Source organism: Meleagris gallopavo, chromosome 9 (assembly GCF_000146605.3).
Source record: "Meleagris gallopavo isolate NT-WF06-2002-E0010 breed Aviagen turkey brand Nicholas breeding stock chromosome 9, Turkey_5.1, whole genome shotgun sequence".
Lineage (NCBI taxonomy): Eukaryota > Metazoa > Chordata > Aves > Galliformes > Phasianidae > Meleagris > Meleagris gallopavo.
Window position 1 is genome coordinate 565,662 of NC_015019.2, and position 24,389 is coordinate 590,050.

The following is a 24,389-nucleotide window of genomic DNA, read 5'->3' on the forward strand; positions in this document are numbered from 1 at the left end:
GGGGGGGAAGCACCACCATTCTCCCGTTCTATTTGCTACTCCAGGATAGTTATCCAGAGATGGAGATCCTTTGGTTGCTGACAAGAGCCTGGGAACACAGGAATATTTCAGTATACCGTTGGTAAATATCAGGAAGCAGAGCAGTGGTGTGGATTAGGAATGCGTTTCCTCAATCATTTAGGATCACTGAAGAAAAGCTATGAGGGACATGTAAGTGTGAGCAAATGGAAATAGGAATGGCAGTGGATGTCTGGGCTGAATGTGGTAGAAGTCAGTTGTGGAGGGGAAGAAGTGGAATGTTGTTGTGAAGGTATGGATCTGAGTGAAGAAAACCACTACCCATGGTTTAAAGGTTGTCAGGAGCAGTGTGGCACCTGCATAGAATCATAGAATGGCTTTGCTTGGAAGGGACCTCAAGGATCATGAAGCTCCAACCCCCCTCCTGCATGCAGGGCCACCAGCCTCCACGTCTAATACTGAACCAGCTGCCCTGGGCTCCATCCAACCTGGCTTTGCATATTTTGGGGGAACCAAAATCGATTTTTTTTCCAAGTGAGGCCAGAATAGATTTAATGCACAGTAGGAGGAGTAATGCAGAGTCTTTTTACTGACAGGACTGCACAGCTAGATGTGAGGCTATTTGTGACTATGGGAAATTCCTTGTACCTTGCCTCATTTCACTAAGGGAAGGATGCTGTACCAGTTGACTTAAATCACCTGTTGCATGAATATTTGCAAGCTTGTTCTTTAGTCTGTGAGGTTGAAATTTCACAGCTAGTGCCTCTGCAGAAAGCAGCAATGCTGCTTCTTAATTTGTCACAAGTAAGCTGCTCTCTGCAGTGTTTTGGCTGGTGCTCCTATCTTGATTGCAGCACAGTACAGCCTGGCTGCTGTATGTAGTCATGGTTTATTCTCTCGTGTGCGAGACATGGATGCAGTCAGGAGCTGGTTGCAACCTTTGTGTTATTTTAAGCACATCAGTTAATACAATAAGAGCAGGTTCATTCATTGATATAAGACTCAGCTATAAGCTGTGCTTTATGTCAGTATAAATAAATCCACCTTTGTGAGGTGCCACTGATTTAAGCTAAAGCCCTGTGTTTCAATCTATGCCAAAATCTTTGCTTCAGTCCAAGATTCTAGATTTAGAAGCTCCCACCTACTTCCCTACTCCTGTTCTCTGCCACTACTTTGTATTACCTATTGAATGATTCTCCTTTATACATCCTTGTTGACTGAAACAACCATCATGCTTATATTCTCCAGATGATCGGTCTTTATAGTGAGGTTCTGGACAAATTGGACAGAGTAAAGGAGTGTCTTCCAAATGAGGAATAATGATAACCACAACTGCAGAAAAGGAGGAGAGCTGGAAACATCCTGCTGAAGGAAAGAGGCTGTTAGCTCTGCAAGGGCACGAGGGCACAGTGGAAAGGAAACCAGAATCTCCCTCTTGTTGGCTATTAAGTTATGTGTTTATTGAATTCATGTTATTGTTTCCTTCTAGGAGAATTTCATTCTGTGGAGCTATGTAGCAGAAATAAATACGTAAGTTTCTCTTGAGATGGTTCTGCTGTTGTGTCACAGGTTAATTGAAATACCTGATTTTAGTAGCAAGTGGCACTGTGAACGATAAAAGTATTCCATTACCAGGCGTCTCCTTGGGATGCCATAGCTGCCATGCTGCATAAATATTTATCAGATGGTTTAGTTTTCAGTCCATCTCAGTAGGGACGAGAATTCAGAGCTGTTTGCCAGGATCACAGTTTAGAACAGAAGAGAGCAGGTGCTATCCAGCTCACAGAAAAAAGGCACAGCTTTTACAATGTCCTGCTTTTTTTATAGACTGCAGGCTGCAACAGTCAGAGCTCAGCATGAAGTGCCCCCAGGTCCACATAAAAACAAAGGCTGGTAAATGGATGGATCCAACTACAGCTGGATCACCTGATCCCATCTGAAATTCAGCCTGGATGAGGGATGATGGAGTGAGGTTAAGAGATCTTAGTTCTGTGCAACCACTGCTGTTTAATCAGCAGCTTCAGAAGTTGGAAAATAAGTGGTCTGAGTGTTATTTTCAGTACTGCATTCCATGACGTATCTTGGTGTCCCCCTCCAGGGCATAAATCTTGGCTGCACTGTGAGTGCATATGAGCACAAGGTCAGAGTGTGTGCATCTTCTGATGTGCCCAGTCCTTCGGAAGAAAATAACTGACTGGGATGAAAATAACACTGACAGGGATGGGAGAAAGGGGCACTGCACTCCAATGAAGGCTTTGGAAGGCTAAGTTCTGTGGGTTGTAGCAGCAGCTAAATGTATTTATTATAGGAGTTTAAAAAAAAAAACAACAAAACAAAACACAGAGCCACCAAAAAATCTGATAGGGTGCTTGAACAAAAACCACAGGTTCAGGGTATCAGTGCCTATTTAGAAGGTTAGGTGGGTAGCTGTCATGGCTAGCACATCCACACTGATTGCTTTTCAGTGTGGGGAGTAAGAAGCCACAAGGCCCAACTAAGTAAATATGGAAGATTCTGTCTTTCATGTGATTAGCCATGCATACATTTGTTTGATCTGTGCTATACGTGGATTCTTCTGCTGTTTCTGTAAGAGGAGATTGAAGATCTGAGGGACACTGCACCTACTGTCATTTTGGGTCCTCATGCTTGTTTACTAGAGAGCTAGAAGCGTTTTGCTGCTTGAGATTTAGATCTCTGCAAGCAGCTGTTTTCAGCTCTTAATGCACTATGTGCTGTCTGTCAGAGAAAGACCTCTGAACCCCTAAAAAGCCAGGCCTCAACAGTCACACTGAATTCTGCTGGAGTCACAGTGTTGGAGACACGCTGCATCCCGTGAACGTGGGCACCATGGATGCCATACAGTTCAGGTACTCCTTGCTGCTGGTGCATCTTTGCAGTGCCTGCCAGGCTGCCTCTAATGATGGCCCTCAGTTCTGACTTGCACAGGCAGGTGAGGAGGTCATGTCTGCCCAGTAAGTAAGGTAGGTAATTACATACAGCCAGTGGAAGATAGCAAGCATTTAATGTGTTTTTTGCCTACAGCCAGAACTGTTTGATATATATATTTTTTTTAACAGCTCAGTTTGCTTTCTCTCTCATGCTACAGACTTTAGCAGAATGGACTTGCTAGTAACAGTACTTCTCAACTCTTTGCTGCTCATGTTTTGCATTGTGCAGTTTATTCCAGGCTTCATATTTACCATAGCTTTTAAATATAGCAAGAGTTCCTCTCCAGGTTGAATCAAACCTTAATGAGCTGGATTCCCAGTGACCATTCCCAACAGGTAGTTTGTGTGCAAACACCCTTCTTTGCAGGCTGAGTTTGCTGGTGTAGATGCAGGCTGGTCTGTGCAGTGGGTGTTTTACTAGGCTGAGTGTCACTGTAGTCCCATTAGGGATAGAAGGGAAAACAAACTCAGTGCTGTTTGCTCCTCACGTCTTTTATTGATCAGCTTTGTGCCGCAGCTTGGTTTCTGCTTGGAGGATCTGGGTGCTTGTCCTGAGGTGTGAGCAGATCGCTCCAGGAGGTGGCATTGCAGCAGTGGGTCCTGCTTTGCACATGGCTGTGGAAACTACAGGGTGTGCTCTGTAAGTGCAGTGTTCCTCCCAGCCTCTGAGAACGCAGATGTGTCCTCCAGGGCAGCACTTCACAAATCCCTCTGCCTCAAGCCAGTACTTATGCACTTTTTTTTTTTTCTTTACTAATCTGACAACTTCTTAACTGTTTAGGGAGCAGCAGCAGCCTGGACTAGCATGGGAAATGCAGACTTGAAACGTCGCCCAGGGGATGTGCTGGGATATCTCCCACCACAGGGATTGAGCATTTGTCAGTGCTAAGGCTGCAGTGTTCTGGAGAGGCAGAAGAGAGGCTGGGTTGGCCACTGGTGCTCAGGTCAAGCCCAGGAGAGTTGAAGTGATTACAGTAAACAGAAATCAAGTTAATTGGAAGAGGACTGAAGCTCATTAGGGGATTGGGCAGAGGCTTTTGTCAAGTAGTAGCACTGGAACTAAGAATAGGGAGGAAATACCACGCTCAGCCCAGTGTGTCCCAGCCCCATGCTGCGAGTCACTCCATCATCATCAGCCCCTGCAGCTGCTGCACTGACCGACCCAAACAGCTCCACGGTTCTAATTAGTGTTAAAAAATCCAAGTCAAACACCGTGCCCTTCATTTGGGAGGGAAGGGATACAAAGGCACTGAAGTAGGAGTACCTAAGGGTGCTTCATGGAGTGAGACTGCTTTAATGTGACGATAACTTCACCTCTTTGCAGCAGGTGCCCGAGTTCTGCTGAGGAAGGCAGAGAGGAGTAATCCTTGATGCTGCCAAGCACTGGGAGCATGAAGAGGTGTCTGTAAGGCATGCAGCCATTCAGCTGCCTGCACATCAGGCACCAATGGGGAAAAAAAACCTTTGGAGAAAGCTATTATTAAATAATCTCCCATCACCATCCCACTTAGGCACTCCTGTGCTTAGTGAGGACTGCAGGGTTAATGAACCACAGCTGCAGAGATAGAAGTGTGCACTTGGAACAGAAAAGAGACCCTTCAAGATTCTAAAAAGCAAAAGCCCTCTCACCTTTGAGATGCTGAGCTCGGTGACACAGCAGCTTCAGCCAGGAATGCTAACAACATACCCATTAATCACACTTGTCTGCCAGCAACCACTCCTGCTCCCTGTATTTAAAAATACCAGCAGAAGAAACTGGTTGTCTTTACAACTTTTTGTCATCTGATGTATAAATAACACGTTAGGCTGAAAAAGGATGCTGTGTTAGTGGGACTATATGTGTATATATATATATACATACACACACGTGTATATTTAGACACGCACACTTTGCTGCCTTTACATCCAGCACAGAAGCCATTACACAGCAGCACATAAACCCTATTTGTAGAACCAGCCCCATACAACTCAACCTGTGACACTGATGGTGTCATCCAACCCACATCAAGCGGTGTGGCAACAACACGAGAGCTTTCCTGTGACCTCAGCAGGGCTGCACCTGAGGAAGGCTGCTTCCTTTCTTCTTTTCTCTTCCAGGCTGCTCTCAGTGAGCGCATTACAGCACTTCTGCTTGCTGTCACAAATCGCTCGGCTGAGCTCAGAAAGCAGAACTGGCACACAAAGAAAGACTCCACAAGAAGGGCTCAAAGGCAGAGCTCTTTGCAACTCTCTGTTTATTAAAAATATACGTCTCCTTGGAAGAAACACCAGTAACCAACGAGCGTTGTGATCGATTTGTTTCTGTCAGCTATGCCATGGAGTACATCAGCTTTTTCTCCATGGGGCTCGAGGAGAGGACAGGCTATTAGAAAAACAGCTGAGACAAGAACTGTGTGACGAGCATCGTAAGGACCTGCGTGTCACTCACTGTGCTGCTTCGGGGACCCACAGCAGTTCACTCCTTTAGGGCAGGCCCTGTTGGCTGCAGAATCCTTCCTCCCCTCCACTGCATTCACAGCAGCGTCTGCTTGCAGCTCTGCTTTCTGGCCCAGCAGGCTGCTCGGTCCCTGCAGGCTCTGCGTGGTGCAGGATGAGTGCTGTGTCTCAGCAGAGCATCTGTGCAGCAGCTCGTGTTCACGCAGCGCCCTGTGCACCCGCAGCCATTACCTCCAGGGAAGGGCACTGGCACTGCTGCACTCGCTTACAGAAAGGGGAGGGAGGACGGCCCAGACTTACCTGTGCTGCCTGCCTCTGTCTGAGAGCACTGCTTGTTTGCAGTCTGTAAGGAAAAGGCTCTCTCACCTTGGCTGTCAGCACCTGAAAATGCAGCCCGAAGCCTGAGCTGCCCCGCAGCTTCACGCAGCCCCATTGCATAATGGAGCCCCGCTCCAGTGCCAAAGCTCCTCCAGAAGAGATGTTCCTCTGCACAGGGCCAGCTCCCAGCACTAACAGCTGCCTCACTTGGGAAACCACAGGATGCTGCAGTGAACGACTCCATCCCCCCAAAACCACAAGCGGGAGGCACCCAAAGCGGTTCCCAAAGGTAAAACTGAGAGATGGCGTAGAGCCCAACATCAGAGAGAGGGCAGAACCAGGAGGTGAGCACTGACTTCCCCACTGCTCCCAGTGCTGGAGGATGGAGCTCCCACCCAAGGCCACCACCACGCATGCAGGGAGCGGAGCAGCAAGTGTGACACCAGGGAAGGAAGGAGGAAAGAGGAAGGCTTTGAGCTGCTGCCCCATTCCTACTAATCTGAAAGCCTGTGAGCAGCCACCCGGAGCACAGCTGGGGCTCATCGTGACAGCAGCCAACACCAGAAGGAATCATTCACCTTTCAGCACAGGTCCAGGGCCAGCCTGACATCCCAGGTTTTCCACAGCAACACAGGACAGCGAGTACATCGTTTCATGAGGCTGGTAGAGTATTTCCTAACTAAACACCTCGGATCTGGATTCTATTTACAATACAAGCCAGCTTAAAAAATAAGTTAAAAAACTGGATTTTATACCCGTTCAGTTCATTATTAACAAGAGAAAAAAAAAAAAATGGAATAATGAAAAAAAAAAAAAAGCCAACACAGCAACACAATATGGTTTTGGTTTAACATCAGCTTAAAAAAATAGAACCAAAAGGAAACCTCTCATGCAAACACATACGGTGGCGTGTAAAACAATGTGCAATTTAATATGTAGCATCATCCATTCTCTCCCTCCGCAGCCTCCTGTTCAGTCTGTGGCTCCTGGGTCAGCCCAGAGCTCCGGGTCCTTCTGGGGGGCTCTGTGCTGCTCCCCAACCTGGGGCTGCTGGCAGGGCAGCAGGAGATGCTCGTGGTACCGCCAGGATCGTTTCTGCCCAGCGGGTGGGACAAAGGAACTGAAAGATCCTTGCAATAACACAGTACCTTTGAAGAGGTCCCTCAGGTTTCCTAGTCCACACGGATATATATATATATAATATATATATAATATCTTTCTCTATATTATATATAAATTACATATACAGATAAATAAAATGCCTTCTTGCTGCCGTTCTGTCGCACTGCTCAGAGCTGCTAGGCAGTCACACCTGGAAGAAATGCCCTGGAGCTCTGACACTGCTCGTGTTCTCAGAGTCCATTGTTCCACTTGTTTCTTACGTCAGTCCTCAGCCGCCTCCTCCCTTCTGGATTCTTGGTTTAGTTAATAATAATAATAATAATAATAATAATAATAATAATAAAAAACGACTCTTGAATGGGTTCTCATCTGTCTCTAATGGAGCAGTGGGAAGGTCCATGCAGGGATGGTGGGAACAGTCACGTGATGAATGAGATCAGTTCATCCCAACAAAAGAAACAGGACTAGAAAACTCAATTTTGCGACGATCTAAAAAAGGGGGCAAGGAATCGTTTGCACATCCCCCCCCCTTAGGGCAGAGGGCACAGGTGGGGTGGGACGTCAGAGATGGTCCCCGCAGGTGGGGGACAGCTTCAGAGCTTCTCTGGGGACGGGACCCAGATGTAGTGCCCGGATTGGTCCTCGATGATCTGTTTGATTTTGCTGTAAATCTCTTCGAGAGAATCTCCTTGTACGATGGCTGAAAGAGGAGAGAAAAAAGAAACACCTTGAGCAAAGCCGTGCACTATGGAAAGACCTTCGCTGCAGCAAAGGAGCCGATAACACACAGCCAACAGTGAATGCAGAGCCTGTGTTGGAGAAGCTGGAACAGGCCTGCAGTGACACAGAGGGTTAATGCAGGGTGTCCGAGGGGATTAGCAGAGCTGCTGGCTCGCGTGAAGTGCCAACCAGGCTCTGCACAATGGTGCTAATCAGCTTTGTGAGCCGTGTCCCAGCGCTGCTGAGCTCCGGGCAGTGGGCCCAGGGCAGGGTGTGAACTTCCAGCTCTGCTCCGTGGTCACTGCCTCCCCCTCCCCACCACTGTGCTGCAAGGCATGGAGCACTGCGAGGATTAGCCGAGTGCGTACCCTCACGTGCTGGATTCGCCCACCCAGATCTGTTCCCCTGCTGAGGGCTCCTGATTGTTACTTCTGTGCTTCGTCACAGCACCGGCACGCTGGAAAAAGCCAACTCCTGGCTGCTGCTCCTGCAGCAGTGCTTTCCCAGCGCCTTGCTGCTTAGCGTGGACGCAACACAAAAGGCTTCTGCGTGTCTCCTACATCAGGAAATGGACCACAGCTCAGCCTATAGCCAAGCAGCACCATGCTCCAGTGCCTCACTGTAAGGTCCTGGCACAGCATTTCCTACAGCATTCACCTCACTGCCCATTACAGACTCCTTTCAACCGGGCTGGGTTTCAGCCAAAAGCATTCCTTCCCCAGGTCAGCCTCAAGCCTCACTGGCCACGTGAGGCTGATGATGGCGTGCTGAGGGTTTGGCAGGACTGCAGTGCACGTTTCCTTTGTGTTTGCTCTTCCTGGAGGAGCAGCCTGCAGTTCTGGAAGCGCTGCCCAAGGCAGAGTTCTGGGGAAGGCTCTCACACTGTTCGTACTGATACATTTTCTCAGCTGTGATCCCTATTTGGAAAACGTTCTGCCTGGGATTTTTTACAGTAGCTGTTAGGTGAGTAATGCAGTATTTAGCAGGATTACCATCCCTCGGCTTCGGAGGACACAATTACCACAAAGGAGGCAAACATGGAAGATCAGTTGGTCTGCCTTTTTGCCTGCCCATGATTTTCCAGCATTAATCACACTGCAAACGTTAGTTCCTTAACGCACAAGGATGCCTCTGTCATGAGTCCATCCCTCGACCGCTCTTCAACACAGATTCAGGAAGCCAGCCAAACTTCCAGTCCTTTATGGAAGATGTTTTGTAATAATTCTGGGCAGCCTCCATCATTTGTGTCCCTCATTCTTGTCTTTCCTCTTTAAACACGACCCTATTCTCATTCTCAGGGAGTTATCCACTAATTTATGTTGTGCTTCCCCTACCTGTTGTGTTTTTTATTTTTATCACTATTACTGAAGCCAGTGTTAGGCTTTCACAACCTTGGAAAATCCTGCCTGACAACTTCTGCCCTCCTCTAGACCTGGTTTACTCTTATCCAGTGATCTCTGAACGGGCCCTTTGTACGGCCGTGCTGGCAGAGCGCCATTTCTTTTTGTTTTGATGGAGCTGGACAGTTTCTCATGACCCTGCAGTAAGGCAGTGCTGATAGAGGTCACAGCTGCCAATTGGAAAAAGATAATCCATCAGACACAAATGTACTCGGGACGCTCACCTGTAAAATACTCTCCAAATTCTTGCTCAAGTTTCATGGCTTTGTCAAAGACCTTGTTGGCCTGTTCGTATGTCTGTCTCCGGTTCATCTCCCTGCCATGCACAAGAAATAGAAACTTAGCAATGAACAAAAGCCAAAAAATAGCCCATGCCACCATCCCTCTGTTGCACCAGAACATGGAAAAGTCCAGGCAGCCCTCTGAGTTTGCAGGACCACTGTGGAAATCCCCTGCCTTCCCACATCCTGTCACCACTCTCCTTGCCTGGGCTCCCTCATTTTCATACGACGTCAAAATGAGCAGTTCTAGGGCTGCTGGCCTGAGAAAGGGTTTTTCCAGTCCCCTTGGTGCCAGCAGTGTCCCTTCTGACCTTAAAGTCCAGCTCTAACTACAGAACTTCCCCACAGATACTGTTGATGCTTGGAAGATGTGCACACTCAGGTCCTCCCTGGGGCAATGAGCAGCAGGATGGGCTGCAGGAAACATCTCCAGCCATTCCAGCACTGTGGGCTCTCAGCAGCTCTCCTGGCTGCCTTGGTGCCCAGCAAAGTAGGGTCCATCAGACACGTTTGGGAGCATTACCTTGCTGCCACAGAAAATCCTCTTTGGTGCAAATAAAGAGCATTGAAATCAGAACAGTCCACGGAGGTGGGATGTACCCACAGCATTAGTCCAACTGTGAGACCAGAGACACAGTAATGGGCCCAGCTCTAGTGAACAGGGAACGTTCAGCATCACCAGCAACATCTGCTGTTTTCTGAAGCACAGAGGCAGCAGAAGTACAAAGGCCCAACTTGCCAGCACCTCCCACCCCAAAACACGTTGCTGCACTTACATGAGCGCTTCGATGGATTTTGGTTTGATGAAAATGGCAATAGGATAAAGTTGTGCTTGTTGCAACCTCTTGATAGCATTGCCAGATACATCCAGGATGCAGTGCTTTCCCTGGAAAGGAGACGATTGGGATCAGACCTACCCACACAGTCTGCTTTGGGCAGAGAACAGCTTGCTCATAGGGACATGCTTACAAAAGAGAGGAGCCACTGAGGTGAAACTCTGCTCCTGAGACACCAGACAACTCCCACAGCCCTTACATTCCTGTCTGCTTATGGCAGGACCACAGCAAGGTGAGGGGACTCAATTTTTCCCCAGACACTTACAAAGCTATTCCCAAGCCATCAGTGCACCCTTATGCAAGAAACACTACTGGTCCACCAAGAGCAGCTGGCATCCTTTGCCCCATGAACTCCTGAACACAGAGCTGGTGCCCCAGTGCTGGTGTTTGGGTGGAGTTGGGCTGAAGGAGACAAAGCACTGAGGTGGAGCAAAGCAGCCACCTGGGCTGCATGGGGATGTGATCGCTGCCCTTCATTAGGGGCATGGGGAGAGGAAGGACACTGCAAGTGCATCCCTGGGAATGCCACTGACACTCACCCTCTCTGCGACCGCCCGCACCGACTGAATGCTGGTCCCATAGAGATTGTCATTGAACTGCCCAGCCTCTATGAACTTGTTGTCCTGAATATCCTTCTCCATCTGTTCTCGAGAGACGACGAAGTGGTAATCCTGTCCATCCACCTCATTGTCACGCCGAGGCCTGGTGGTGTCTGGAGGAGAGAAGGCGTCAGGAGCGGACCCGGTGCGACCCACCCGAACCCACATGGCTCTGCTCTCTGCAGGGACTCACGTGGCACGCAGGAACCAAACTTGTGTGGAAATTCAGAGATGAGGTCGTCATTAACTCGGTCCTTCGTGGGCCCCAGGATGATCACAGGCCTGGCGTAGTGAACTGCAAACAAAAGCCACAGCTCAGACCGACCCATGCTCCAGGAAGCTCCGTGGAAGTTCATCTCCTGGTTGTGTTCAACATCATCCACATCCAACCCAGGCGACGTGTACAGGCAGGTGGAAAACAGCATCTCCATCCCCTCTGTCAGCGTGCAGCTGGCCCAGGTGCAGGAGCTGCTCCGGGGAAGTGCCACAATCTCACAAGTCAAAGATCAGCAAAGCTGCTCTGCTGCTCGAGGCACAGAACTGACAACCAGGATATGTAGACATGCAGGCTGTGGGCCCTAAGAGACTGATCCAGATGCTGGCAAGGACAGACTGCTGAGGGGGTACTGCTCAGAAGAGAATCCCTAGATATCTCGTGTTGGAAGGGATCCACAGGGCTCACCAGTTCAGCTCCTGCTTCCATGCCTCAAATCCAAACCTCGTGTCTGAAAGCATTATCTGACATCCCCTGAACTCCAGCACTCAGGGCTGTGACACTGCCCTGGGCAGCCTGTTCCAGTCCCACTGCCTTCTGGTACAGAACCTTTTCCAAACCCCCACCTGACTCCATCCTCAGCAGGGGTCAAACCCAGCTGTTAAGCTGGAGATCACCCCAGCCAGCCATGCACAGCACAGCTGTAAACGGGGGAAGGGGTTTGATGCCCACAACCCAGCACAAGGACTTACTTTCTTGCCGTGTCACCGGCTCGTATGACAGGATAGCGTCCTCTTGTCCTTCTGAAACAGAGCCAAGGAGAGGCAGGTGAGCGTTGGCAGCAGCCTCCCAGCCCCAGCCACCCCTTGCACTGAGGACAGGCTCTCACACCCATCCAGTATCAGCCTCTCCTCCTCCCATCTCCTCCACTGCAGGCTTGGATGTGAGTGGGCAGAGCAGTGGGCACACTGCAGGCATTTAGAGGAGCACTGGAGGGGTAATGGGAGCACTGGCTGCGGCCAGACCCGAGTTATCTTGCACCCCATAACCCGAGATGGCAGCTGGCACAGCATCTCGGTGCCACCAGCAGGAAGGAACAGCCTCCGAACAGAAACACCACCGGGACAGAACGAGATGGGAGTGCACACACACACACACACAGAGGTGAGACAGCAGGAGAGACGCACACTTACTGGAACTGCTCTCGCTGTCACTGGTGTTTGATGTCACGCCCTCTGCAAAGCAACCAGAGAGACCATCTTCAGAGCCAGCGCTCACCAAGGGCACACGAGCTGGCACCCAGTGCTGGTGGCTGAGAGCAGGGCAGCCAGGCGACACACCACCAGAAATGCACCCTGGCACCCATGGGGAGGGCTGGGAGCGGGGTGCTGGGGCAGGACAAGCATCTCTTGCCCTTTGTCGCTCTCAGGGGAAATAGGGGATGTGCGGGGGAACCTCTTCTGCTCGGCTATGCTGAGATGGGGGAGGTGCTGGCAGCGGGGCTGCGGGCAGGGCTGGCAGGGTGCAGCATGCACACGGAGGGCAGGGGTGGGGAGCTACCTGCAGAGAGGGGCCGGGACTCACAGAGACGAGACAGTGACAGGATGGGACAGAGTTCGGGGCTTCGCTTTGCTTCGGCTGATCCCAGTGCTGTGACCTCCCCACAGAGGCTGGCTGCTGCCCTGCTGCCCGCCCCACTCGGCACAGCTCTGCAGGGTTCGGGGAGCGCAGCCAAGCAGCTCTGGGCACGTGGGCAATCATGTACCATCAAAGGAAGATGGCACGATGCCCTCACCTGCTCCTGAGGGTGCCGTGGGCAGGCCCTTGCATGTGATTAGGGCACAGCCAAATCCCCCAAGCAAACTGCCCATCCCCTCCCCAGTGTGGCACCTCCAGAGCCCTCTGCTGGGAGAGGCAACCAAACCCATGGGGTTCCTCGTGCCCTGCACCCAGAGAAGCACAGCCATCAGGCACCCCCGCGCGTGCCAGCAATGGAAAGTGAACGATGCGCGTTGCAATTCCACTTACTCAGGTTCTTTGCTCCATAATAATCGTCACTTAACCCAGGGAAGTCCTGATTTCACAGACAGCGAGAAGGGGGAGAGGGGAGAGAAAAGAGCGCAGGAGAGGGGCGGTCAGAGAGGAGGGGGAGAAGAAGACAGAGCCAGATGAGCATTAGTGACAGGAGTGCAGAACGGCCCAGAGCTGTAACTGCAAGTGATGTTAAGAAACATTTCTCGGTGGTGACACTGGCGGTGGAGCACCAACATCTCACCACGTGCTGCTGACCCCCCCAGAGACCCTCACACCCCTCTGGCTGCACCTGGAGGCCATCGTGGGTCCCCTGAAGCTTTGCCACAGCCCCAAGGCATTTCTCCATACAACCTCACTTGGTCTTTTTGCTGCACGAAGCTCTGCTCTCCCCTAGGCCCCTCTGGAGGGGAAATGAGCACTGCCATATCTCTATCAGCATGGCCGGGGGATGCTTCTCCCCACCTGTGTGCATGAGCTGCCCACACCCCAACACTTGCACAGTCTGCGAAGACAGAGAAAGGATCCCCCCGCTGCAAACAGTGCACCAGGATGAGCAGCACAACAGAGTGTGGCAAGGGAGCTGCCTGCAGGCTGCTCTGATGCTGCTGGCAAAGAGTACAGCCTGCCCCGTGCCCATGCCATATGTCCTGCACTGCAGGGCTGGCCAAGAACAGTGTCTCGGTGACCTTCAGCTGCGGGCACCGAGCTGTGCTCCATCAGCACCCCTACACCCTCCTGTTCTCTGCTGCTACACCACCTCCAGCACAGGTCACATCCTCACTGCTTCCCGCAGCCACCAGCCATGGCCATGTCCTGCATGCAGAGCAAGGTGCCCACACCCCACAGCAAAACAAGGGGAGCCAGGACAGGAAAAGCTTCCTATGGCCAAAGTCTGTTCCATCAGTGCCTCCCCCACAGGCAGCGAATGCTGTGAGCTCAGCCACATGCCCTGCAGGAATCTGAGCACACAGACTTCACACACCATCACAGCCATCATGCTGGCTGCTGTCACTGAGACCTCCATACAACCTGGCTGAAGGAAGTGGGCACTGCCCCACAGCACCTGGTTCCAGCTGCCCTTTGCCAAGCCCAGGAGGGCAGCGGATGGGAGCATTCAATGTGCTGGTACCTGGGCAGGGACACCGCTCTGCCTTGCCCACTTACTCTCCTCTTCCCAAAAACGCAAGGCCTGCAGCACTCTCTGTGAACACTCACTAAAGGAGCGGATGCAATTTAGCACCTGGAAAGAGGAGAGGCTGGGCACAACTGTTCACCTAACCCAGCAAGGGCAGGCTGTTTCATCCTCGCACTGGGAGAGTACTTTCAAGAAGTGAGTTTGCTCCAGAGGAGCTGTGCAGCTGCCTCTCAGTTTTCCCTGGGTGCCTACAGGAGGCTCCAGCATTCCTGATGTCAGGATTTGGAGCAACGAGCTGAACACTCAGCACAGCTCTGGAGCCTGGAGGTGCCTCGAGGTTACACCCCCACCCCCTTCTTCCATCCTCTTCTACACACGAGATGTGTCTGTGCACAGCCCTGCCTACCAGGGAGAGGGGAGCTGCAGCACAGCCTGCCCTCACTGGGAGCCCTGGGTGAGAGCTGGGTATTCCCCAAAATCTGCAGCCAAGACATGCCTCAGGTGCTGAGTGTGGGCAGTGCTTCTGTCAGCAAGCACACACATCCCTCATGGCCACGGGGTTTCACCTACAGGAAGGGCATGGAGACTGTCAGGAATAGGTAGCAGAGAGTCACTTCTATGGGAGACAGTGAGCACAGCCAGGATGCCCCCCCTCAGCCCAACCAAGGACAGCGGACAAGCTCCTGCACTGCTCAGCCACCCCTTGCTCTGGAAGGGGAGCAGCCCTTGGCAGGCACAAGGAGGGAGCAGAGCCCACAGCACATGGGAGAGAGCAGGAGGAGGCAGAGCAGAAGTTTAGGCAAGTGTAAAGTTATGAAAGGATGAAGACATCAAACATGAGAGAGAGAAAGAGAGAGCCAGCCTGTGCAAAGACACGGCCAGAGGCAGTTGGGCTTGCAGCAGCTGGGTGAGCCTGCCTGCACAGGGCACTCATGCCTGGTACTTCAGCGGGTGCACAGGGACATGAAATGCAGCCAGGAGGTCCCTCACTCGGTTGGCATCCACCCCAAGTGGTGCAGGAGCTGCTGCTTTGATTTCAGGCTCAGGCTGCTCCTTAGCTGCCTGCAGGGTTGATGGGCACAGAACCTGACCAAGCCACATCCGTGCCTCATGGTGGCTGGGAGGGCAGTCCAGTGGTACAGCAGGGCACGTGCACGGCCTCAGCCTGCCTGGCAGGAGCAGCACAGTTTGGCCAACGCAGGCAGGTACTGGGCTCGCTGGCTATGGGAACGTGGCCTATCTCCCCTCACCAAGGCAGGAGGTGGGGCTCGGGGGGTTGCACGTTGCCCTCTCTGTCCAGCTGCTACTTACGTTCCTGTCCGCTGCTCTCCTGGGCCAGGTTCTCTTTGCTCTTGTAAAATGGAAACTTTCGAGAGAGGCGGAAACTCTTTTTACGTTTCGTTTTGATCGACTGTGAAGAAGATGGAGATGGAAGGGAGGACAGAAAAAACAATGGCGTTTAACGCATGCGAGGAAAATTAAAATGAAGAGACAATGAGGAGCCGTGTCAGGGCGGTTACCCTGAAATGAAATCATGGAGATTACATGAAAACTGTAATGCAGGAAAAAAAAAATTAAGTGCAGAGAAAAATGTGTTTTAGGGATGTTGGGAAGCTGATGAGACTCTGCAGGAGGAGCACGGCTGTTCTCCCTGCCTCATCTGTTCACTCCATGCAAGGGAAGCTCCGCCAGCACCAGGCACCTTCAGTCAGCTCCCAGCCATCAGTGCTCTGCCCAGGGCTGTGCTGGGACGTGTTCTGCTCCCTTGGCACTGTGAGGACACCCCGCTACCAAACCATTATCCTTCATCAGCACCTTCACAGCTGCCCCAGCTCCTCTGCTCCCACCCTGTGTGCTGCCGAGGGGAGCCGTGCCTGAGAAAGTCCAGTGCACTGCTCATTGCTCTGGGACAGCTCTGGCTGCCCTCAATGGGAGCACAGAGCTGCTCAGACTCACCCTGCCCCACTACAGCACACTGTCTCGTCGAGCCTGCTCAGCACTCACCCGGTTGGACTCTATCATGCCGGTCCTGGCGTGGAATTTCACCGTTTTCAACCGCGCTCTCTCCTTCTTCTCCACCCTGATTGGATGTTAAAAGGGAGAGAGATGCTGCTAGTCCCTGGGATGCCCATAATGCTGCACATATTCCTCATGCTGATACTCCAGATCTGCCACACAGCACAGATCCAGAAGCTGGGTCCTGAGGATTACAGGACCAAAGCAGCAGGTGAGCCAGCTCCTGCTGACGGGCACTCACCTCTTCTTGCTGGGGATGACTCCTATCTGCTCGCTCTCACCGTGAGGTGTCACAAGCCTAGCTTGCCACCACTCATCATCAGAGGCATTGATGACATGCAGGATGTCCCCATAGGAGAAGCTGAGCCCCTGACTGGGTAAGCAGCTGTCCCGGGTCCGGTCATAGTCAAACAGAGCTCTGCAAAGGAGCACAAAGAGGAGTGAAGCCATCCCCTACCAAGCAAGCAACAACACTGCAGACCTCATAAGGCCCAGAATGAAGTGCTCACCATGAACCCCCCACAGAAAAGACAGCCCTGGACCTATAAACTAGCTCTTGACATGAGCTGCAAGCAGCACACAAACCACACAGATGCTGAAGAAGGCTGCGGTCAGAAAGCAGTCAAACATTCAAAGTTCAGCGGCCTCGAAAATATAACAGGTCATAAATGGTACCCCAACGTTTCCTTCCCTGCTGGCAACCAGGAAAGCAGCACACAAGGGAAAACCCACCTGCTCTGCTCAGGGGTGAGACCCAGCACCCTTCATCAGGAGCAAAGCTGTGGGCCAGCAGGCTGCCCTGCAGCAGGGAATGGAGAGCCTGCCCTGTGCCATGACCAACAAGGCTGTGAGATGGCCAGGAGGTGATTGTGCCCTGCTGCTGGAAGAAGTCACACCAATGGGTGCAGGGCACGCACAGCCTTCGCTTTTATGTGTAGAAGTATTTCATTCCAGAGGTCTGTGAATTATGAATGCAACTCAATGTTTACCTGATTCTACAACTATTTCAGATTTTTAAATACTTCCCCTAAGAACAGTTTATTTAGTTACAGTAAAAGAGCTTCATCTCCAATATTAAATTACCCAGCTGCAGAAAAGATGATTATTTTTTAAACTAAGGAAGAGGAGCACTAATGTTCTTCCTGTGTAAGTGACTGGAGCCTTATCGCCTGCCTGCACTGCAGCCCCTCGCCACAAGCTGCTTTCAGGGGCCTCATCCTACCAATGTCTGATCTCAAACCAGACCTATTTTCTCCAGACACATCCATTCAGCAACAAATGGAAACAGCTGAGCGGCCATTCGGAGCACTGTTGCTGGTAGCACAACTGGGAGTCCTATTTTCACCCCCACGAGGTCAGCCCCACTCTTCCCCCAGGCAGAGTGTGGGGCATGTTGAGCACTTCTCAGCCAGCTGCTGGCCTCATCCAGGCAGAAAAGAAGGGGAAAAGCCATAATAACACCACCCTTTGCCCTGCTCATCACCTCCTTCCACTACGAGGAACCCTGAGGGGTCTGAAGCAACACAGCACAAGTCACACTGATTGTCAAGCTGAATCCTTTAACTGTGGCTCCATAAATAGTAAAAGCAACAGGCATGCTGTGCACCAGCCTCCTGCAGGGCGAGCTGCCTAGCTGGCTCTCTCAAAAATTGCTTCTCTGCTACATTTAGTAAGAACTCTCTTCCCAGCCAGCATGGCAGATGAGCGTCAGCATAGATCTCCCTCTCTGCAGTGGCTCCAGGTGAGCTGGGGCTCCTCTCTCCTGAGAAGCAGAAGAGCAGCACCAATTCTTGCACTGCTACAAAAGCTGTTCCCAGTTCCTCCCAGTTTTTCCTACTCATCCTGATGGCTAAATTATAACCGCATGCAGATCTACTGCGGGAGCAGCTATAGAGTGATCCACCTTTGACTAAACAGATCTACCTGCAGGTCCTTATTTCTGGCAGCAGCGTCAGTGTGCAACTGCAAAGCGCCAGCTCATCTTCCAGATCAGAGAGAACCTTATCACAGGAACTGCTCCCTGTGAGCATCCCGGGACTCAGCATCACCACACGTCTTCTGCCTCCCAGGCGCCAGCACCTGCCTGCACCAGCAAGGTGAGCTCAGGTGCCAGATCTCATCCACAGGGCTGAAATGAAGGGCCTGGTCAGGCTCAGGCACAGAGCCAGCTCCTGCAGTAGCCCTGTGCTGGCTTCAACCGGTATACAGATGAGCAGTGGAGCACTAAGCAGTGAGCTGGACGTGCTCTTCTTGGGTCACATCCTTCTTTGAGGACGGTGACCCAAACAGCTCCTGGACCAGGAGAACAAGGAGCCTTCTGTGCTGAGGCCTGACGGGTTGACGCAGCCCTGAGGTTCACCCAGCCACCAGCTTGCTCTGCTTTCTCTAGCTTTCTCGGCGCCACTGCTAAGAGGCTCCTGGGCTTGGCCCCACAGGAGGACAGAAACACGCATGGCCCCAAGCACAGCACGTGGCAGCCGGCAGTGCAGCACCGCAGGGCCCTTCAGCTGGAGGCAAGCAGCCCTGCCAGGCACTGCTCCCTGCCAAAAGATAAGGCTGCGTGCGTGGCTGGCACGCCCCAGCCAGACCAGCGCCATTAGGAATGAGGAGAGTGCAATTAGGAGGAAGGAAGGAGCAGAGAACCGGCCGGGCAGGTTCCGGAGCCAGCAGCACCCTCAGCCCCATGGCCGGGCCTGTCAGCTCCCAGCTCCAAGATGCCCGCTGGCCAGGCCTGACCCTGCTCCCCTCAGTGCCTGCACAGGGAACTCGGCGCTGGTGGATGAGAAGATGGCCTGCTGGAGCCAAACAGCAGCCTTGCAAGGCCCAGCCCTCCTCCACACAGCCCCACCATCCCCTGCAGGAGCAGCAGCCTGGCTGCAGGGCAGTGGAGCAGCACCAGGCCTGCTTTCAGAGCCAGCACTAAGCCATCCCACCCCTTTCCGGCACAGCTGCTGGTGGACTTTGCCCTGCAGGAGGGCCAGGAGCACGCCCTGCCCGGCCCAGGTGGGCTGTGAGCACCAGGCCCCACTCTGCCCCGTGCACCCTGCGACCGGGCAGTGCTGACTCGAGCAGTTTGGTAGCATATCCCATAATTGATGTCCTGTCCACAAGGCAGCGGCTCGGCTGGTTTCAGGCAACCCGTGCTCGAAACCACCCCACCCAGAAGGGCTGGGGCAGCTCTCACACGGTGAGGGTGTCAGCAGGGCAGCAGATCACAAATCCAGCAGTGCCTTGTGAAACTGTGAGCTGTAGGAACAGAACGCGGCTCTGCCCCGTGTCAATCTGGACGTGAGGTCCCTGCACCCCCAAACCCTCCTGCACAGCACAGCCCTGCTGCAGGACATGCAGCCTCAGCTCTCACCGTCTTCCCTGCAGGGAAACAGAAGCATCCCTTGCTTTTGCCAACCCTCACCTGCAACCCAAGGTGAGGAGTTGCAGGATTATTTTAATAAGCAAATTACAATTAGCTGCCACCACACTGCTTCTCACTGCAGCCAGCCAGGAGATGGCAGGGGCAACAGCCAGTAGGGCGTGGGGCATGCAGCAGTCATGGAGCCAGCGCCATGCGGCTGCTTAACCCCTGCCTGCTCCGTGCCTGGCTCTGAACCAAAAGCACAACTTGGAATCAAAGCCATAATCCTCCTAAGAGCTCATCTCCTCTGTAGCCAGATCCCGCCGCATGAGCAGCAACAGAGAAGCCAGTTAGCGCAGAACGGGTAGAGGAAAGCACTGCCTGCATCCTCCCTTGGACCTCTCCAAGAGCAGCTCACCCTGGGACACAGCTGTCTGGCTGCAGCACAGCCCAGCTCTCTGCACAGCCGCCTGTTTAAAAGGTATTTAAGTGCAGAGCACTCAGCCCTGATGAAAGAGTGCAAAACCCACTGCTGCACTCTCCGAGCTCCATGCCTTATTTATAAAGCTCACTTCCCTTGCCTTGTAGCAGCGGGGCAACACGTCCTCTGAAAGGTGCGATGCCCACCCACAGGTGCAAGGATGCAATCCTGGCTGCTGTGGGTGCACTGGCCTAGGGATGAGTTGCTCATCTGCAAGGCTGTAGTGACACATTCTCCTTCCTCGTTCCCAAGTGCTGGGCACACCCAGAGGAAGCACAGGCACCTCCTGGAAAGTGCACCCTGTGAGCACCTGCCTCCCACAGCCAGGCACTGCACAGCCCTTGCATGTATACTCAGGAATGGATCTCCTGGCCAGCACTGTGGCAAAACAGGAGTGGGTCCCACATGGTTACATGCACCCAATGACCCCTCCCTCAGGAGGAAGGGCGATCTCTTCCTCCTCGATCTGTGGAGGCAGCAAGTGGCACTGACAGAGACATGGGATGGGTCTTACCGGACATAGAGGGACCTCTTCTCGCTTGTCCGAAGTGAGCCAGAGCCAGAGCTCATGCTGCTGTTCATCATCTGCTCTCTCAAGTCGTGGATCTTAGACTCAAAGCGGCTGTACTCTGTGGGGAGACAGAGGGTCAGTGCAGGCCGGGGTTGCCCCCAGGTCTCTGCCACCAGCCCACAACCAGATGAACCCAGGAAGCACCAAGAGAGGCAGCCACAGCCTGCCCACAGGGCATCTTGCCCACGAACCCATCCTTCCTCATACACAAACAAGGAGTGCTGGCAGCTGCCCTGCACACTCCTGTCCCAGGGCTGAGGTCGCCTTACGGAGCACTTAAAAAAGAAAACAAACAATGCAGAAAGAGTGAGACCTCAGAGGGGACCATCAGCTGCAGGCCAACACAACATGGCCGTGCAGCACGGCCCTCAGCTCGGTGGCAGTCCCCAGCCTGCCTGTGGCTTGGGATGGGGGACAAAGCGTGGCCTTAGGAAGGGAAAGGAGGAATTCACCTGTCCTCACCTACATCCCAAGCAGCGCAAGACCCCTCAGAAGCCACCAGCACCTCCGGCAGCAGCAGGACGGGAGCTGCCACCACCTGCAGCTCCTCCCTCTGTGCAGCTGCGACGACCTTCAGCTGGGTGTAAAGGTCGGCCCCGGCTCGCAGGGCGGAGGCAGCAGCCCCACTCACCCAGGGTAGACAGGAAAGGTGCTGCCAAGACTTCCCAGTATTGGAGATATTAGGAAAACTTTTGGTTATGAAAGCCCCCAGCGGTGCCATGAGTCACACCAAACACCTGGGCTCACTAATTTTCTGTCCCTGTCTGTATACACTCTGTAGTTACATCCCACATCCTGGTGCACAGTAGGCTGTGTTTGAAAGCCCCTAACCATACACAGAGACTGCTCCTTCAGTGCAGACAAATGTAGGGCTGGGGTTATGCAGCTATGGGTCGGCATTTCCTGGCTACCGAGCCCTAAACTGTGCAGTCAGAGCCAGTTAAGGATTTCTCTTCTGTACAGAATTGCTGCATTTTTAATAATGAAAAAAAAAAAAAAAAAAAAAAAAGATGTACCACAAACCCTAATCCACATGCAAAAACTCCACACTCGCACTGAGGAGCTGCGCTGCAGCCCCAGCCTCTGAAGCCTGCTCTGCTGGTTTCCTTCAAACCCCAAACGCCAGCATATGCAGTGCAGTGTGAACCTGCGTGTGGGACAGCTTGATGAGCCATCTGCAGGCTGCCTGCTGCTGCGCTCTCCTCACAGGGTGTTCAACCAGAAGGGTTAAGCAAGCCAGGTTTCCTCCTCTTCGCAGCTCTCAGACAGCAGCTCGCCCTGCAATCACTACTCTCACAGCCCCTCTGCGTGGCTCAGGGGCATCCATGCTCTCCTGGTCCATCTATCTGCTGAATTTGCTGCACCCCATAGGAAGCAATACATCCACCCATGCTGCTGCTTCTCCCCATCACGCTCACACTGGAAGAGGCAGGCAGCCCAGGGCAGGGGGAGAGAAAGAAAGCAGATGGATTTGCCTAATGTAAGTCAGCACTGTAGTACAGATGCTCAGAGGCATGTTAAAATTTCATGGACAACACTCCATGATGTGAAAGTTCATACACAGGGTGCAATTGCCTGGCTCTTATGGGGAAGCTGCTACGAAGAATGCTCCTGTAGCAGGCAGGGGGAGGTGCAGCTCATTGCTGGGGCTCCTCAACTGAGCAGTGTCTTGCAGATGGGGCTGCCACCTTCCCTGACATGCTGTGTGAGGCTCAAAGGCTTCCCCCCCCAGGAGAAAGAAAGCAAGCTGTAATGCTGAGCACCCCGAGTAGCACAGGCTGCAGCTTAACGGGATGCAGGAACCCCTCTGTGCCAGTAGGCACTGCGTCCAACATCGAGCTTTGAAAGCACACCTGGAGCCTTCCTGCAAGGTTACCCTCGGCTGCAACCAGGCCCCCATTATCAGCATGCTGGAACAGCCTCCCAACAATTATCAGCAGATAACCTCCAGCAAGCAGAGCTTCTATCTCTGCCCACTGGCTCCTATCCACTTTGCCTCTGCACCCTGGAAGCAGAGCTGCTGCATGGCAGAGCCTCACCTGGGAAGCACGCCCGCTGTACAGCAGGGAGGTGAACATCAGCAGCTCTTTGCTAATCCCCACCTCTGACACTCCCACAGCACCTGGGCACTGGATGCGTTCAGGACACCTTTATCAACACTGAAAATATGCAACAAGTGAACTCACTCCTCTTGTTGCAAGAGGACCTGACGCCAGCAGGAGCAGCACTTTGTTCTCACCACCTTACAAGCTGACAAAGCGACACAGTGTTCTTATGTCCCTCCCTGCTCCAGGGCTGCCCCGTGCAGGTGCTCCTGTGGAGGGCCCTGAGCCCACAGGGCACAGAGCAGCCCTCATCTCATCCCCAGAGGAACCTTTGGCCTTTGCATTCTTCCATGAGAAAGCCCAAAGGGATTTGGGCTGCCCAGGTTGCAAAGCTCTGGGATTAGACATCCACAGGGCCATTGTCCGCTGCTCTCTCTGCCCTCACTGAGCAAAACACGTCCTGTTTTCAATAGCGCTGGCTTCGTTTCCACCCAGACCAATGCTCGCTGCCATCCCCGAGCTCATTTCCCTACAGAGCTGCTGTTTCTATGGCAAACAAACCCAGCAAATGGAGTCGGTGTGCAGCAGCGGAGCTGAAGCTCAGTGGGGCTGCTGCCCTCCACCCCACACAGGGCTCTGGCCCCAATCCCGTGTGATTGTTTTGCAAAGAGTGCAAGGGGAGAAAGCTGTTAGAGAGCAGCAGAGAGCAATCCCTAAGAATACACAAAGCCTGGTGCACGCGTGCTGCTTTAGGTGCAGGAACAACCTGCATGGGCCGGGCAGCCATGAGCGCATCCCAGAGACCTTCCAGCTGCAGCCCATGCAGACCCCATGGTGAGCTCAATGGCTTGCCTTTCACTGTGAGCACAGAGTGAGCATGCTCTAAGCTGAGCTGTGTCAAAGCACGGAGACAAAGCAAGCATTACAACTCCTGAAAGTCGCAGTGAGGTCTCTGCAGGCCCCTTCCAGTAGCACGCTGCACGACCACGCCAAGTTTAGTAAAGGATATCAAAGCTTTACTCCACAGGGCTTCAAGGAGGTGAAACTGCCAAACCCATCACTAGTGCTAACAGCAAAGTCCACAGGGAGACACACTCAGCGAGAAGGGACTTTACAGACAGCCCAGAGCAGCATGGAACGGAGCAATCTCACTGCAGCTGTAAGTCAGCGCCAGGCACAGAGGCTGCAGCTCCCAAATGCCGTCCTTTCCCAGATCTGTGCCCCTTTGCCACCTCTCCCATGCTCACAAGGCCCCCACCAGGAAGCCCTCACACCCAAAACTGATGGAAGCAGCCTCACAGCTGCGTAGAGGTGGGACTAAACCAGATCACAGCTGGAGCACACCTATGTTGTAGGTGTGACCTGCACGAGCCACAGTAGCCAGTGGGATTCTGCAGCCCCACATCACTGCAATAGCACCCAAATTCCAGGCACTGCTGCACATCACTGCCGTAGCAGAACAGAGGCCAGAAAGCAGCAGCTCCAAAGCACCAACATCTCAGCCCGACTCCAAAGGGCTTCCAAAACATTTTGTCCCATCTGACATTTAGAAACCGCTCTCATTCGCATCTCTGCCAAATCTCAAGTGGCGAACAGAGCCAGAAATACGAGAACGTGAAACGCTTCCTGGAAAGAAGGAGAAAGAAGGAAAGAAAAAAAAAAAACACAACACGAAAAGAAAGAAAGCAAAACAAACAAAACCACACCCACAGCACACCGTGCGTGGCACTAACGGCCCCGGAGGGCCCCGCTCCGCCGGGACGGGGCACAAAGCGCAGCGACACGCGGCTGCGGAGCCGTGCGGAGCTCGGCGCGATGCGGGACCAACCGGGCGCAGTTCTTTGTCCGCCGCGGGCACAGAGC

General features: G+C 52.9%; 1 protein-coding gene and 1 long non-coding RNA gene across 4 annotated transcripts; one reads left to right on the top strand and one right to left on the bottom strand.

Moving 5' to 3' along the window:
* Positions 1 to 8: 8 nt before the first annotated feature.
* LOC109369007 lies at positions 9 to 5,349 on the top strand. The gene is made up of 2 exons (XR_002117561.2): positions 9 to 210; positions 1,267 to 5,349. It is a non-coding gene; the product is annotated as an uncharacterized LOC109369007 (long non-coding RNA).
* Positions 5,350 to 6,230: 881 nt separating this feature from the next.
* On the bottom strand, positions 6,231 to 21,070 carry LOC100544818 (disks large homolog 3). Of its 3 annotated transcripts, none has more exons than XM_010714976.3 (12): positions 20,944 to 21,070; positions 20,425 to 20,539; positions 16,319 to 16,495; positions 16,066 to 16,141; positions 12,921 to 12,966; positions 12,086 to 12,127; positions 11,645 to 11,695; positions 10,872 to 10,973; positions 10,619 to 10,791; positions 10,020 to 10,129; positions 9,187 to 9,278; positions 6,231 to 7,542 (listed from the first exon to the last, which is right to left on the bottom strand). In XM_010714976.3, the coding sequence occupies exons 2-12, from the start codon at positions 20,493 to 20,495 to the stop codon at positions 7,436 to 7,438; spliced, it is 1,047 nt and encodes a 348-aa protein (XP_010713278.1). In that variant the 5' UTR covers positions 20,496 to 20,539; positions 20,944 to 21,070; the 3' UTR covers positions 6,231 to 7,435. The 3 variants fall into 3 exon arrangements, with proteins under 3 accessions (XP_010713278.1, XP_010713277.1, XP_010713279.1); XM_010714975.3 differs by lacking the exon at positions 12,921 to 12,966 and adding an exon at positions 15,373 to 15,472; XM_010714977.3 differs by lacking the exon at positions 12,921 to 12,966 and adding an exon at positions 15,373 to 15,472 and having other exon boundaries at positions 20,934 to 21,006.
* Positions 21,071 to 24,389: the final 3,319 nt, after the last annotated feature.

What these genes read in the sequence shown, in the direction of transcription:
- LOC100544818 (XM_010714975.3), bottom strand. Translation starts at nt 20,495, where the DNA reads ATGATGAACAGCAGCATGAGCTCTGGCTCTGGCTCACTTCGGACAAGC. An exon ending in GCCGGTGACACGGCAAGAAA is followed by an intron (nt 10,974 to 11,644) that starts GTAAGTCCTTGT and finishes TTTTGTTTGCAG; the next exon opens with TTCACTACGCCAGGCCTGTG. An exon ending in GTTTGGTTCCTGCGTGCCAC is followed by an intron (nt 10,792 to 10,871) that starts GTGAGTCCCTGC and finishes TCTCTCCTCCAG; the next exon opens with ACACCACCAGGCCTCGGCGT.